Source organism: Gobio gobio (genome assembly GCF_949357685.1).
Source record: "Gobio gobio genome assembly, chromosome: 12".
Taxonomy (NCBI): Eukaryota; Metazoa; Chordata; class Actinopteri; order Cypriniformes; family Gobionidae; genus Gobio; species Gobio gobio.
Genome location: NC_137105.1, coordinates 10086046 through 10103398, shown reverse-complemented (window position 1 = coordinate 10103398; position 17353 = coordinate 10086046). Strand labels below are relative to the sequence as shown.

The following is a 17353-nucleotide window of genomic DNA, read 5'->3' as shown; positions in this document are numbered from 1 at the left end:
CAATATTTTAATACCGTCTTAAAATAATGAAATTAAATATCAACTCAGTCCTCTTAAAAAGAATATTCTCATCAGTGTCACAAATCAACAAGTTAATTATCAACTGAGAGACTGGGAGCCATCACTCAATATACAAACAGAACAGCCAAATTTTGCAATTGTGAACGTTGAGCCAAGCAACCATGAGAAAAAACTAGTGTAATCAAGATTTGCGCTGAACGGGAAATGACAACAAAATAAGCCAACAAGGCAAAAATAGTGCAATGAAAAAAAAACACTAGTTTGTTTCCCCCATTCAGTAAACCTAAGCAATCAAGGTTTGTCATTTTAATCTGGTATCAACATCCACTGTTTACAGTTACTATAACTACTGTACTGCAGTTGAAACTGTCGGCTGTAGGGTGTGCATGGCAGTCTACATATGTATATGCTCATTGCTTTCTTTAACCAGATTGAAGAATTGATCAAGGTAAGTTGTAGGTTTCTTGATGTACATTTTTTGTTTCAGTTTTGTGTTGTAGTATTAAGTTGTTCAAGGCATGACATTTTAAGACTTGTTAGGATTAGTTTGCTTGATTTGTTCGTCCTTGACTAATGCTATAATGATATTGGTTTCATAACAACGATCATTTCCCCTAAAGTTCTAGTCAAACTTGAGGGCAATGTCTGCAGAAATACCCCAAAACCGAACTGTGGTAAAAGCAAGCTCGAATCCAAAGACAGAGTGTTTGGGGACTCAATCTGTTGGCTCTGTTGTCCAGCATCATGAAGAAAACCAGTCAAGCTGCCAACTACCTCCAATGAGGGAATCTGACCCCAGTTTTCCATCTAAGTCAGTGAGTCAGGAGGCGTTTGAGGAACAGCGGATATCTGAAATGGGCAGAGCCTCCTGCCAACCTGCCCAACATATAATGTCTCAAAGATCCCCCCAGGAGGTTAGTCTTTTTTGGTATTTACATTTTTGTTAACTTTTATTGTTTATTAGTGAGTTAGTGGACTTGATGAATGCTGAATGTGGCCTTTAGAATCTCAGTAAATAATGTTCATGTTGGAATGCAGGTGTGTGAGATGAAGCCACATTTACGTGGAAATCTATTGTCTTAATACTATAGATGGCATTGTTACATTAAGTAATCGCAGGTCAACAGAAAAGATGTTCTGATATTAAACGGTCCTGACTTTGACTCTGTAAAACACTCAGTAATGTTACACTCATTTTCTGAACAAACAAACCTTTGAGATTTGCATTTTGATCTGTATGGTATTTTGCAGCAATTTATTTTTTTTGTAAATCGTTTAATAAAATCACAAATATTTTTTATTTAATGTGTATACTTTAAATAAAATAGTAGCAATAGTCTTTTCTTCCCTATAGAGTGGTGCAGGGATGATGTCAAAACTTGACTACTTCCCTTGAGATTTTCCAATGGGGTTTTACAATTTATGAGTGAAATAACGTGATACTTGAATGATTTTGTTAAACTGGACACAGCTCAAATGTTTTTTTTTAAATATACATAACAGCTTCAAAATTAGTTTTTGATATGGGTGTGTGTAATTTACGTTGTAGAGCTAAACGTCCAAGTATTGACAAGTTATGCTTACCACAGACCTTATTTCACTCATAATTTTTTTTTTTTAATAATAAAAACCCATAGAAGGCACCAGTCTTCCGGGTTTTGATGTCCTCCCTGCACCACTCTACGTATTGTGACATACACCGATCAGGCATAACATTATGATTATGAGGTGAAGTGAATAACACTGATTATCTCTTCATCACGGCACCTGTTAATGGCTGGGATATATTAGGCAGCAAGTGAACATTTTGTCCTCAAAGTTGATGTGTTAGAAGCAGGAAAAATGGGCAAGCGTAAGGATTTGAGTGAGTTTGACACAGGTCAAATTGTGATCGCTAGACGCCTGAGTCAGAGAATCTCCAAAACTGCAGCTCTTGTGGGGTGTTCTCAGTCTGCAGTTGTCAGTATCTATCAAAAGTGGTCCAAGGAAGGAACAGTGGTGAACCGGCGACAGGGTCATGGGTGGCCAAGGCTCATTGATGCATGTAGGGAGCGAAAGCTGGCCCGTGTGGTCCGATCAAAAAGACGAGCCACTGTAGCTCAAATTGCTTAAGAAGTTAATGATAGGTTCTGATAGAAAGGTGTCAGAATACACAGTGCATCACAGTTTGTTGAGTATGGGGCTGCATAGCCGCAGACCAGTCAGGGTGCCCATGCTGACCCCTGGCCACCGCCGAAAGCGCCAACAGTGGGCATGTGAGCATCAGAACTGGATGACGGAGCAATGGGAGAAGCTGGCCTGGTCTGACGAATCATGTTTTATTTTACATCACATGGATGGCCGGGTACGTGTGCGTCGCTTACCTGTGGAACACACGGCACCAGGATGCACTATGGGAAGAAGGCAAGCCGGCAGAGGCAGTGTGATGCGTTGGGCAATGTTCTGCTGGGAAACCTTGGGTCCTGCCATCCATGTGGAGGTTACCACCTACCCTGAGCATTGTTGCAGACCATGTACACCCTTTCATGGAAACGATATTCCCTGGTGGCTGTGGCTCTTTCAGCAGGATAATGTGCCCTGCCACAAAGCAAAAATGTTTCAGGAATGGTTTGAGGAGCACAACAACGAGTTTTAGGTGTTTAATTGGCCTCCAAATTCCCCAGATCTCAATCCAATCGAGCATCTGTGGGATGTGCTGAACAAACAAGTCCGATCCATGGAGGCTCCACCTCGCAGCTTACAGGACTTAAAGGATTTGCTGCTAACATCTTGGTGCCAGATACCACAGCACACCTTCAGGTATGGCTGTTTTGGCAGCAAAAGTGGGACCAAAACAATAGGTCATAATGTTATGCCTGATCGTTGTATATTTCAGTGAAACGGCTTCTCGAACAATACAAAATGTAAGGATGGACTTCATTTTCTCCATGGGAGTTTGTGGTTTGCTATAAATAAAAAATAGTGATATGCATTCATAAATCCTGATATTAAATAATTATAAACTAATAAAAACTCAAAGTACATATAGGCCTACTTCTCCATCAATGTTTAATACTAATAAATATAAATATTTTAAGAAATGTGGACTTTGTATATCTCTTCCTGAACAGGATCCAGGCCAAAATGAGCTTCTCCTTCAGCGCCAGGTGAAGCAGTTGCAGAGGGTTTTACAGGAACAGAACACACTGTTCTCTCTCATCAGTCCAGGTATGACTGCAGAAACCCTCATGCATACAACAGAGATTTAAGTTGTTTATGGTGGTTATCTGGTTATTGAGAAAAAAACAAATGTTTGTGAAAGTATCTTCATTTTTTAGGTTCTCATTTCTGAAATGCTGTAGTTTTCAAACGATACTTACAGGAAAATATGCAAATGCAATTTTAATCTGGCATTTGCATCACAACCTTTATTGTTCAGCTTTAACCACCAAGCCACCACTTAACACTATAGTTGTCCACTGTTTTTCTTCATTACAAAACTTTCTTTTCTCTTTCAGGACTGGGTTTATCTCCCACATTCTTAGCGCACTGGCAAGCCCAGACACCTCTGAGCACTTCAGAAGCTGATCACCTCAACCCTACTGAGAATTTAGATGCCTTCCAGGAAAGCTCAACCAAACCATCATATTCTGGCCTGGTTGAGAATGAGTCAGAGGCTCTGGCAACTAATAACAGCAATGGTAGGAATCGAGAAGTCCTTTATCTTTATGGTCTTTTAAAAAATCAATATTAACAAGAGTGTTGTAATAAAATTCAGTTTGAGATACTTTATTCTCTACATATCATTAATCAAAACAATAATAATACATGCAAAAAAGAAAAGAAAAGAGTAAAACATCAAATCTTGGACATTTCTTCCTCCTCTGTGCCTGACAGAGAAGTCTCTTGAATCATAACTTTCCAGGAGAAGAGAAACCAGACAACTGTCTGTGACTACAGCTCATGAGTCACATTTACAAATCACTCACAACAGAATGTCCAATGTGTGCAAGACATGTAATGTAAACATGAGATAAAGCTGTTAAAAAATTAAACTACAGCTGCTTCAGTGTGACTGACATGTTACACTGTAAAAAAAAAAGTTGCTGCCTTAAAACTCAAATTACATTAAACTGACTTAAAAATGATTTGAATCTTGTATAACTCATAAAAAAGTTGAAAATTGCTTAACTTATTTTGATGAGTTAAAGCAATGTAAAAACATATGTTGCCATAACTTATTGATCATTTAATGTTTTTTACAATGTACTTCATTTGAAACTATTTTAAATGGCATATGACTGATTGTTTTGTCATTATGCATACAACTAACCTCATATGTTATTTATTGATAAATAGTAAAATAATATGAGGTTATAAGCTGAATGCATAATGAGAATGCACTATTTGTGCGTTTAAAATTTACCCGTCACGTTTGAGTTTCAAATGGTCACAGTGCATAAGCTATATACACATTTGCAATATACAGTCCAAAAAAACAGACTTTGATTTAAAAAAAAAAAAAAGTCTTGGACATGATATGTATCGACTATTCAAAATGCATTAAATACAATGCAATTGCAAATAATTCACTCAAATTGCCTCAACAGTCTTTTCAAAGAATCTTCTTTTTTCAGCTGGCAGTCTTGGTTCACTCGTCTGCAGTGTCATCTGAATTTTCCGGTTGTTCCTTCTCCAGCAGAAAGGGGAGATAATTTGACATGTATAACTTCTTAAATTTACTACTGCTCAGGCAGTAGAGGATTGGATCCAGCAGACAGTTCAGATAAGAGAGACAGATAAACCCATCGTACACTTTAACGACTGTATCTTTTTCCTCTTTCATCCTATGCCCATTGGTCTTAAGCTGCACCGCTCGTGTAATGGCATACGGCAAGAAGCAAACAGCAAAGACGAAGACCACCGAAGTGACGAGGAACATCGCTCTCCGGAGCTTAGTCTTGTCACCCACCGACTTCTGTTTGAGTCTTTTGATAATGCGTATTGAGCAGTACACGAGAACAAAAAAGGGGATCAGAATCTGGGTAAAAAACACAATTTCCCTCAGCAGAACGACAGTGTTGACTTTACCATCAGGTTTAGCATTTTCAAGTTGAACATTTTCAAGTTGATCATTTTCAAGTTTATCATTTTCATTGCTGTTGCACCTGATAAAACTTTGCAACATGGCCGGAATAGTCAAAATTCCCAGTGTCACCCAGATAAATATAGAAATCTGAGGCGATCGTTTCAAAATCCTTAGGACTTTCTTCTTCCCTGGATGAACTACGCTAAAATATCGATAAATGGAGATGACCGTCAGGAAGGCGATGCTGGCTCCTCGGTTGAGAAACTGCAGAAAGAGCTGTACTTTGCACACTACCTTATTTTCACTGCATTGCTGAAAGTTATACGCCTTTACGGGCAAACCAATCAGCAACAAAATATCAGCCAGGACTAGGTTGAACAGGAAAATGTCAATGGTTTTAGATTTCCAGAACATGAGCTTGAAGATGAAGAGATGGATAACTGAAATGTTCAGCAGGAGACCCAAGATAAACTCCACAGCTACCACAGAAGAGTAGAAAACATACAGCGCTTTGTTTTTGTCGATGTTATCCTGACAGTTAATGTCTTCTTGTGTGACGTTTTCCAACTCCATATTTTACAGATCCCTGGTCCGAACCGCTTCCTAGACGCACCTTTGGATGTCTGTTCTCCCAAAGCAGAGCATTTTAAAGCTGCCCAGACATGAAGGCTAAGCGCTTCCTCTGCCTGAGCGTTCAAGTCTCGACCTGTCGAAGAGCTAAATGCCTGATGTCACGAACTGCTTTGAAAAAGACACACAAAAAAGTGCCGTCATCAAAGAAAACTGAAGTTTAAGTCTTTTATAGAGCACTCAGTGAGTGTGCATTGATAGAGATCAAGTGTCAGGAAGGTCGACACAATGGACAAAGCAAATGAACAGTTAAAAAAAAGTAGTCAGCTAAAGACACATTCAAATCTATTTGCAAAGATCATATCTAAGAACTGAGCATATTTAGGCAGGACAATAGTGGGCGTGTTGACTTCACCAAGCAAGTTATAACAAATGTACATGAAAAAATGTGATGGCTATTGATTTTCTATTGCTTGTTCATTAGGACTATTTAGTAGCTTGTCCACACAAGCTTGAGCAGATATGTGAAATTAAAATAGCTGAGGGGCAAGTATTGCCTTTTATAGCAAAAGGACATGACCTGTTTAAAAGATTTGCCGCACCTCATATATGCATAGCAAGCTGATTTTTAGTTCACTATTTCTAACAACACACACGTTCATTTCTATAAGACTTGATATCTTGCATCATTTTGGAAAGATGACTTGCATTGCATTTGTTTCTTGAAGTTCAGGTTACTTGAAACAAATCAATGGTAAAAAGTTGAGTCATAATATTAAATGAGATCTCAATTTGCATTGCAGATGTTGCACCATCAGCAGAGCTCAGATGCTTGTCTCCTATTAAAGAAGAGTCTTCAGAATTTGCACAAGAAGACTGTCCTCTTAGCCCTTTCGGATTGAGGCAAGGTCTCCCACCAAACCCAGAGGAAAGGTATTCGATGATGCAAAAATATATATATCAAACATTTAGTTATCACTCTAAATTCTGACTGGATGAGCCACTTTTGAAGTGTTGTCAAATGCCGAAGCACACATGTGACCTACATCAAATATAAGTTGCCTCGCTCAGTTAGGCTTGGTTGAAGTCACAATGGCGAGATATAAAGTCAGAATTGATATAAATGTATATAAACTCGAATTTCTGAGGGAAAAAAAAGTCAGAATTGCATGATATTAAGTCAGAATTGCGTGATAGAAAGTCGGGATTGTGAGTTATAAAGTCAGAATTGTGTGATATTAAGTCAGAATTGATATAAACATATATAAACAGATATAAACGCGCATTTCTGAGTAAAAAAAGTCAGAACTGCGTGATATTAAGTCAGAATTGCGTGATAGAAAGTCGGGATTGTGAGTTATAAAGTCAGAATTTATATAAACAGATATAAACACGCATTTCTGAGAAAAAAGTCAAAATTGCGTGATAGAAAGTCGGGATTGTGAGTTATAAAGTCAGAATTGATATAAACAGATATTTTTTTCTGAGGAAAAAAAGTTAGAATTGCATTAGAAGTCCATTATGTATGGAGGCTTGTTTCCGCCACAATTTTTTACATCTGGGAATTCTGACTTTATGACTCACAGTTGCGACTTTATATTACACAATTCTAAGATGAAAAATAAACTCGCAATTGCGAGGAAAAAAAGACTAAATTGTAAGATGAAAAGTCGCAATTACCTATTTAATGTTTTATTCTGTGGCGGAAACAAGCTTCCATATATAAGGGACTTCTTTCAAAAACATAAGTGTTAACAGTAGTGTAATAAAAGACATTTGCAATTTTTATAGTATGAGAGCTGTATACAGTATGAAAAGCAATATCATTTAAACACAGGCCTATTCGACCAGGACTGAGAGAAGAGCAAAAAACATTTGAAGAGTTTGTTGAAGAACATCTAAAAACAGACCAGGCTGTTCTCCAATATGAGATTCAGGTATGAGCGGCATTTAAAAACTAACTCTTCTTCTCTTCTGTGTTCTAAGCATTATCCTCTCTGTTTTACAGGCTATTGCCCAAATCAGAGGAGCAGAGAAGAGGAATTTCCTTCGTAAAGGAGAAGGAACATCTAGAGTTTCGAAGGGTAAGGACTGCTCACAAAGTCTAAAGAGGAGATGCTCAATAAGTCCACAAATGATGAACATGAAGCTCAGTCAGCAGTCGGTACGACCCAATGAAGAGATGCCAATTAGGACCAGTCCTGCACTGAAGAGTGTAGGAAACCTCAGTGACCAAAAAGACTCTCTAAATAGGACCATTGCTCTACAAGTGGATTCTTTTTCGTCAAACAACAAAGGGAAAGTCAAAACTTTGACTGCTAATATTGCTAGGAATGCAGCCTCACTTAAAAGTAAGGAAGTCGTGAGGAATTATGGTAAAACCAATGGAAGTAAGCCAAGTGGATCTGATCTGGCACAAAGCAGGAGTGTTGGCTTTAAAAAAATGAATGACCACATTGTCAAAGTCCATGAGAAAAACTGTCCTTCCAAAAACTACCGTCAAAGTGGACGTACCAAAGAGACCTCTAAAGAAGTCAATTTAACCGACGAGGTGATGGAGTCACTGGCTCTTAGTGAATCTAACGACAGCACTAGCAGCGAGGACGGCCCCAGCTCTCACCCTCACAGTCCGTTTCCTCATTATCTTTCAAGGCACAAAGTTCAGAGTCTGGATTTGTCGGATGGCGACTACGCTAGTGATGCCCCGAGCGAGACTCGATTCAATGAAGAACATCGCACTTCCACTCCTGTGTCTAGTTCTTCAAGCTTCAGCAGTGATTCTGAACTCATGAGCTTAGAGGGGTCTATGGCTAACAGCTCCAAGAAAACCGAAGAAAGCGGGACCAACAGTGATTTTAGACCACCTTCTGCTCCTGAAACTCTCACAAAGACGTTTCCAAAAGTCAAGGTTACTGCAGAATATGTCACACATGACATGAAGCAAGATAAACCACATACTTCAATCAGGTTTGTAGAAAGCTTAGGACTTTTACTAAATGTTTTGGTATTTTAAACTCTAGCCCTGAAACCTTTCTATCTCTGATTAACATATTCCTGAATTTGGCTAGGTCGGAGATGGAAGAGCATGGTTTCAATGGTGAAGATGGCTGTAGACCTTTGCTTACGAAAGGACTTCATGAACCTCAGGTAGAAACAGGACATTTTAGACCAAAGTTTCCTCCTTTTTCACATCACGTCTCCATGTGTGACCTTGTAAAGAATCACCACTTTACTTCTTACACATTATTAAAATAAAAGTTCCAAAAAGGGGATTTTCACAGTGATTTCATCATGTTGGGTTCCCCAAAGAACCTTTCAGTAAATATTTCTTAAACAAACCTTTTTTTTTTTTGTTAAGAACTTTTTCCACTATAAAGAACCTTTCATGCAGTGGAAAGGTTGGAGGTTCTTCATGGAATTATTGATGCCAAACAAGAACCTTAATTTTTAAAAGTGCACTGTTTTTTTATTTTTAGGATCCTTACAGTTTTAATAGCAAAATGTATTCAGAAAGTACTTCATATCATGTTTAAATCACTGTGCATTTACTGTAGGATCTGAGACAGCAGATCTCATCTCTGAAGCAGCAGTTGATGGAGAGGGAGTCTCACTGGTCACAGGCCCACAGTCTCCTCCAGAGCCGTGTGGAAGCCCTCACCCGAGAGAACCAGGGGCTCCACAGCAAGCTCAATGTGAACAAGAGATCACACCAGAGCGCTGGTTCCTCTGCTCCCCAGGCTGGATCATACAGCACAGTGAGAGTAAATTCAAACCTCATTCAATGATGATCCACAGGTTAAATAGTTAGATTTAAAAGGGTGGTAAAACACATTCTTTCGAAGGCTTGATTGTGTTTGTGTTCGTTTTTAAAAAATTGCATTATTTTTCATATATTTTACCTTTATTCTACACTGCTCTGTCCCTCCTTGTAAAACGGTCTGATGGTTTCCGGGTTCTATGAAGCCGGTCCCTAAAAAATACGCAATGGGCTCAGATTGGTTAGCTGGCCCAGTGTGTTGTGATTTGCTAACCGCCTAGTGCACGTTTTGTGGAAATGTCACGCCCCTTTCGGAAATGTCACGGTCCTGTCTGTCTCCTGCTTTGATTTATGATGGGCAGCATCTGTTGCAAATGCGACCGTGTTCCCCTCTGTCTCATACACATATGCATATAACATGTTGTATATAAGTAGTTTACATGATAAATGTTACATTAAAGTGAAGATATGCTTCTAGTTTTAATCATTTAAACCGGCTTTTGAAGTTTGGGCAAAAACTTCTGTCAGTGTTGTGTTTTCGTGTATTTTATTTTTATTTTTTCACAGCGCTGGATGTCATATGGTGATCATGAAACACACGGGACACTTCACTACATGATTTCATGGTGAAATTTGTTCTTTTCCATGTTAATCGGGTCAGTTTTGATCAAGAACAATCGACTGTGGCTTTAATTCAGCGTGAGCAGCGGCAAAAATAGACTCGGCGCCGAAACGATCGCGGCTCTGCTCCTGCTACGCGCTGCCGCGCCGCCTCTGCATGCGATGTGATGGCTCTAATCTGTTAACATGGGCGCCGGAAAAAAATATGCGCTGCTTACGCCCTGCTAACGCGAGCAGTGTGAAACCGGCCTAACTCCCCCGTCCCTTGGAAGGCTGAACAAAGTGGACCTGCAATCCGGATGAAAATAACAGCGTTTCGTCGGCATTGCGGCAACAACACTCCAGCCTACTAACTATACCACAACAACTCTTCCCCACAGCAATACAAAATGGCCTCGCCCACCCTTATTTAATATTCTCAGAGGAGGGGTTTATGTAAATATTGGGGCTGGTGATGTCAGCAACCCTGGAGGAATGTCTCCCTACCGGCCGTTTGCTGTAGTCCTTAGAAATTGATTTCTTTAAAAGCAAATATTTCCCTTTGCTTTAAACTTTGAACGTTGTAACTTTGCAGATGTTGTTTATGCTCAAACAGCAACATTACACACTAGCTAAAGCTAGAAAAGTGAAATCGTGTTTTACCACCCCTTTAAATTTTCTTTTTATCACAAAAATATAAACATATCAAACATTTAAAATGTACATATAAATTAGATAAGACATTCCCCCGGTTTCGCAGCCTAGTCCTAGACTAAAATGCATGTTTGATCTGTTTTAACTGAAAGCAACTTGCACTGACAGATTTTAAAATATGTCAGATCCATTGTTTTGTCTCAAGATGCACACAAGTAATGTTTTTCTAAGGTACGTTTATAAAAGCTGCTTACATTTTTTAATTGAATGAAGGCCTAATCCTAGCTAGTCTGTAAAACCGGTCCATTAAGTTTTGCGGTTACTCTTTATTTTACAGTATGTGCACAGTATGTGCAGTATGTGTAAGGGTTACTTACCTAAGAAAGTACTGGTTAATATAAGGTAACATGGGTGCAGGTTAGGTTTAGGGGTAGGTTCAGGGTTAATACATTACCCGGTTATTGTAATAACAATTATAAGTACATATGTACATGGGGAACAGGACTGTAAAATAAAGTGCTACCAGTTTTGTTTTTAGAGAAAACTGCATTAAAAGAGGTTTATTCAATATTTCCCAATATTGTAAACTTGTTCTCCCTTTGAACTGTTTTTTTTTTATTAATTGAAATATAATTTAAATGCTCTTATGGTTTTGTCTTATAAGTGCCTTAGTACATTTGGCAATTTTTCTCAAAGTAAATTTCTTAATTTAAGAATGTTAGACATTTTAAATAGAAATCTGGGCAAATCAAAATGATCTTTTTAATAAACATACAGTTACACTTTGTTTTGACACTATAGACATTCTACTATCTATAAGTAACTTTGCAAATACATGTCAACTAACTCTCATTAGAGTATTAGTAGACTGTCAGGTTTAGGTTTAGTACAATATGTTGACATGTAGTTGCAAAGTTACTTATTGTCAGTAGAATGTCTGTTGGGGGACAATTACAATTAACGTGTTAGCAGATAAGCAGACATCTAATACTCTAATGACTGCTAGTTGACATAGTTGCAAAGTTAGTTAGAAGAATGTCTAAAGTGGACCATCGAGATAGTGTTACTGAACATACAGGCTCTGAAAAAAAACATTTTGATATTTAAAATGCGTTATGTCATATGCCTAAATATTTAAACATGGAGTGCAATATTTCTCAGTAAAAAATGTGTTTATATATGCCTCAATGAATAACATTGTGCTTCAGTTTGAGAAAAGCAGAGAGGAACCACAGAAGACCCCTCATGTTAGGAGCGCAACTCCAGCTTTTAACAAACCCACCAGCCATAGGACACAACAGAGCGATGTTAGTATGCTAACATTATTCATGTGCATTTATAAAATATGAATTATTCAAATGTACTTTTATTTTAAAGTAAATATTTCCTTTTGTTTTATTTTTTGTAATTTGCTAAGGACACATACAACTAGTTCAGCTAAACTCAATTCCTATAAACCCGTTGAGGTGTGTAATATGTTCTCAAGTGCCCGTTAAGCTCTTCAGAAATAATTCATGGTGGCCCAGTGTCAGATAATTGACTCGGCTCTTTATAATTAATTCATGCTTATGCAATGCATCTACCCATCTCCATTTCATACAGTGTAAGTGTTAAATCCTGATTTTATTTTGTAATTGTTTGACCTGTTCATAATTTATGAACACAAGGAGCTATTCAATATGGCACACAGAGAATAAATGCAGCATCTCTTTAACATAATATATGTATTCAATCACTGTGCATGCACTTACATTTTTTTTTTTACACATTTTAAGTAAAGTTTACTGCTGCTGCTCTGTAAAACTTACATGTTATCAAGTAAAATCTACCTACTATGAACTTAACATTTATAAAGAAATTAAGTAAATATTACTTAATTATATTTAATTTCATTAAGTAAGAATTAAGTAAAACCTACTCAACTAAGTTATACATTGAATTAAATCATACTTTAAAATTGTATGCTTTACTTAGAAACATATAAATAAATAATGCAATAGATATGGTGTATCTACATAATATACATTTTGCGGTATTTACCCAAACACAGAGACTTCGATACTTGGTACACATTACACACTGAAAAAACAGGAAAACACATGTTGTCCAATTTACTTAATCGTATTATTTGTGATCTATGCAACAAATTTGTGTTTCTCTTCTAAACATGATTTCATTGCTTTCGGTTAATGTAATTCTCTAAAATGTGCAATCTACTAGATTAAATTATTTGGGGTGAATGTGAACCAATTAATTACTCGAAAATGATTTTTGCTGAAACTGTAGTTCCCAGCATGCTTTGCTTGGGACTTGACGACTAGAGTGAAATTGTTGAAATTAAGTGTTATTTTATGTGTTTTTGGGCAAAATGAGAAAAAGGGGGAGACTTTATATTGTTTATTAGTGTTTAATGTTTAATTATGTTGGAATTATTTGAACCCTTTAAATTACACTGGGTTACCATAGTGGAGAAGAGCGGAGCGATTGCTTAGGCTGTGGACTGACTCAGCACATGTCATTAAAGAGCATTTCACACTTAGCACATATATTATGTGCTATTGCTGGAAAATATAATGAAAGTTACTGAATACTGTGATATAGAACAGTCAAGTGACAACAAAAATATACAAAAATAAAAAAGTGTGTTTTGATTAAAGAGGCAGGGTCTCAAGCCCCTGTGTGCACCACTGTTGTTAGTGAGCCATATTAAAATCATTGTGAGACTACTCAATTCGGTTACTTAAAACTTAATTAATTCCATTATGTTGAAATTATGTGAACAAATTATGTTTGTTTAACTTAATTGAATCATGTGGAACCGATGTACATGATTAAATCATATAAATCCAACACACCATTTTTTTCAGTGCACAATGACGGTAACATTCGATAGATAATTTTTTGAGTATGAATGTGTCATTTTGAGTAGAAAATGAACTCACAAAATCTACAACAAAAGTACTGATAAAACAGTGTAAATACAGCTGGAAAACAGCCACAAATCAACCTTATTAACTATCCATGCTCCAGTGCATGATGGGAACACCAGTTTCAGAAATGTTGAGGTTTTACTTAATTTTATATCGTTGATTTACACTAAAAATGCTGCGTTAAAAACAACCCAAGTTGGGTTGAAAATGGACAAACCCAGCAATTGGGTATCAAAAAAAGATTTAACCTGTTGGTTTCAACCCAGCATTTTTTAGAGTGTACCCTTTAATTTGTAATTGCAAATTTGTTTTATGTAAATGAATCATTCAATTTCCTTTTCTTTTTTTTTTTATATTTTAATGGATAACAGAACAAAAATACTGATATTTAGTGCAGTGCTGATATTGAAAGCATGTGATTTCTTGTTCTTTGATGGACAGGCAAATGGACGCTCTTTCACCAAAGCTAACAGGATAACAGAATGCACAGCCGACTCTTTGAGTATGTTCGCTTGTGCTTCATCTCTTATGAACTAAAATACAAGCTGTCATCACTAATACGATGTGCTGTGTTCAACTTGCTATATCTTGTGTTTTTTAAAAGGAAAGAATCCTGCACTTTCTACTGACAGTCCACTGAACAATGACATGATTGCACAAGGCGGAAAGGTATTTACTTTTCTCTTAAAGGCACAGTTCACCCGATGCAGTCAGTCAACATCTCTCAGAATTAGAGCATGAAGTAATGACATATCACTCATCATGACAGAAAAGACTCTGACACAGTTTCTATTAGGAAATGTACAATGCATCATAGTATCATAATGACACTTTTGCTCACAGGAAAGTTTGTTTTATCATCATACTGATTGCGATAATGCACAAATGGCATCCCAGGCCAGAAAAGATAAAGTACGGGAGGAAACTCACTATCCAGATGGAAGGGTAAAGAGGGGGTTTTGCAATTGGAAATTTGAATTGCACACATCTTCCAGTCCTTTTCCATAATGTTCTACTTTCTCTTAGGTAGAACGTCTTTTTTTGAACGGATGTCGTGTGATCACATTCCGCAATGGAACAAAGAAAGAGATTGGTGTCGACAAGTCGGTCACTGTTACCTTCTTCAATGGAGATGTTAAACGCATGCTGGCTGACGGGACTGTGGTGTGTATCATGAGTACCTAATGCCTGCTACAGGCAATTCTATAAGATCATTACAAATCACACATGGATCTAATAAACTTGGGTACAACATGTATGTAGACTGTGATGATGACACCTATTGAAGCATAGGCTATGACGCAAGTTGGTACAGTAGAATAAAACGTCATCAGCCTACGCTAGTGGTTAACAAAGCAAGATGAATCGCAATTGTGAGCTGAGAAAAAGAGGAGGAAGCGAAAGAGGGGAATATGGACACGGTCATGGCTAGGGAAAAGAGGCCAACTTGGCATGCCAATTTTGTAAATGGAGCTTGGAAATTTAAGTTTTAGCGTCATCTTGTGTTGCAGACTATCTTTGGTCGGAAGACCGTGACAACTGTCGTTTGGTCGCATGACCACAGAAATCGGCATGACTCGATCCTTTTTCATCTGGGACAGCCCAAAATCATACAATGTGTACCGGGCATAAGAGAATAAGGATTTCTTGTCAAGTCTGTTTCCACAGTTACTGCTACTGTATTGCAACATTTCAACATTTTTTGATCATCCACCAGAACATGTACATGTCCCTACAGGCTCAAGCTTTTGGTTTTTGTGTCCCGTAATTCACCACACCTTTTGTCTGTGTTCTTGGGCTGTGTGTCTTCAGTCTTCAGATCAGGGTTTTTTGGTTTCCAAAAGTTCACTGCTGATTAATTTAATTTGTATTTTTGTATTAGTTTTAGTATATTGGTTTATTTTTTATACCAAAGCACCGCAAATTACGAAAGCAGTTTCACTTTTTGTTCATGCTTCAAATGCACTACATCCAGGTGTATTTTTGTTCATTTTCAAATGATTTTGTCATTTAAGTCAACAATTAAACAGCTTTAAATCTCTTTCTGTTTAGATATACTACTATTGCGATGCTCAAACAACACACTCAACCTATCCATCTGGTTTGGAGGTTGTACAATTTCCAAACAACCAAAGAGGTTAGAAAATAACATGAAACGCGACATTTCATAAATGTGAAAGATGTTCTTTTGTTGAAATACACTGAAGTTGTAAATAAAGACTATTGAAGTATATTTTACAAGAAATTACTATTTCAGTCTTTACTTCAACATGTTTATTTCAATGTGTTAATGCCAATTCCCACTGCACTGACACCAATCAGTGTGTTACGCCTATCAGTGTCTGTTGCCATTGGTCGGCGCTTGTTTTTAATGTTTCCATGTTCAATCAGCTTTTGTCGGGTGGTTGAATTTCTGAGAAATGACTGTAATCTGGTGATTGTCGCTGTTGGTCTGCGTCTGTCTGTGCAGTGGGAATGAGCCTTTACTTGCAGTTTCTTTGTAACTATTTGTACAATTTACTAGCAGTTTCTAAATGAAAAGTATTTCAAAATTTCAGTGTAATTTTACTGTGAATTCGAGATTTTAAGTGTCTGTTTAAATGCTACATTTCCCCTAGAAAAACACCATCCGGATGGCACAAGGGAAATATCCTTCCCGGATGGCACTGTCAAGATTCTCCACTCCGATGGTCGAGAGGAAAGCATTTTTCCAGATGGAACTATTGTCAAGATATCACCGTAAGATTAATGTCTGCCTTTCCTGTTTCTTTCTTTCTTTCTTTTCTTCTTTTTTATTTACTCCCTTATACACATTGCTTCCACAGACATGGTGAAAAGATGGTGGAGTTTACTAATGGGCAGAGAGAGATCCATACTTCACAGTACAAGCGGAGGATGTACCCGGATGGAACCGTTAAAACTGTCTATACCAATGGGAGGCAAGAGACAAAGTTCTCATCTGGGAGGGTTCACATTAAGAACAATGAACGTGTCCTTATGGACAAAAAAGTGAACTTCTAAACAACATTTTCATCTTATTTATTTGTTGTTTTTACTGTATATAAATCATCTAAACTCTTTGATCTAAACATCAATAAAGTCTATGTGGCAATCGGACGAACTAAGCTTGCCTATTTTTACATGTGCTGTCAGCATGTGTCTGGTGTTGCTAAGAGTTCCTCTCAGCATGAACGCATCTGATACTGTATTCAGGTGAAGACGCGTGACCCTCTGACCTACTCATGACAATGTACTACATTGCAACACTCTGGTTTCAGTAGAGGAACATTCCTAAAATAGTAAGGGAGAGCTGGGATACATATCTTATATAAGCATTACATCTGAGGATGTGTTTTGTGTCTGAATATGTTTTTGTAATTTCTTATCGTAGCATGTGTATATACATAAAATATACACTACTTTTCAAATGATAAAAAAATAGAAAAACTAAAATAGAAAACAGTTATTAAATTGTAATAATATTTCATAATATTAGTGTTTTACTGTATTTTTGCACAACTAAATGCAGCCTTGGTAAGCATAAGTGAGTTAAAGGTGCTGTATGTAAGTTTTTGACTGTACTAAAGCATAAAAATACTATAATATGTTTGCTGAAAAACAATGCTACAGCTAGTTATTTTACTTTGAAAGGTGCGTTCCGTGTTGGAATATCTGTTTTTGTTTTGGTCCGTGTGTATTTCTACACCCCAGGTTGCCAGTTGGCGGAAAACACAGCGTATTGCAGCCATGGAA

At 37.4% G+C, this 17353-nt stretch overlaps 2 protein-coding genes across 2 annotated transcripts; one reads left to right on the top strand and one right to left on the bottom strand.

Moving 5' to 3' along the window:
- Positions 1 to 369: 369 nt before the first annotated feature.
- LOC307134863 (uncharacterized protein) lies at positions 370 to 16719 on the top strand. Its single transcript, XM_079830897.1, has 17 exons — positions 370 to 469; positions 642 to 935; positions 3132 to 3228; positions 3519 to 3701; positions 6463 to 6592; positions 7497 to 7596; positions 7668 to 8626; positions 8728 to 8806; positions 9214 to 9420; positions 11879 to 11977; positions 14042 to 14102; positions 14205 to 14269; positions 14444 to 14545; positions 14627 to 14764; positions 15653 to 15737; positions 16219 to 16339; positions 16426 to 16719. The coding sequence occupies exons 2-17, from the start codon at positions 663 to 665 to the stop codon at positions 16619 to 16621; spliced, it is 2895 nt and encodes a 964-aa protein (XP_079687023.1). The 5' UTR covers positions 370 to 469; positions 642 to 662; the 3' UTR covers positions 16622 to 16719.
- On the bottom strand, positions 3711 to 6006 carry gpr31 (G protein-coupled receptor 31). The gene has a single exon (XM_079830898.1). It carries the CDS (start codon positions 5660 to 5662, stop codon positions 4652 to 4654), a length of 1011 nt encoding a protein of 336 aa, XP_079687024.1. The 5' UTR covers positions 5663 to 6006; the 3' UTR covers positions 3711 to 4651.
- Positions 16720 to 17353: the final 634 nt, after the last annotated feature.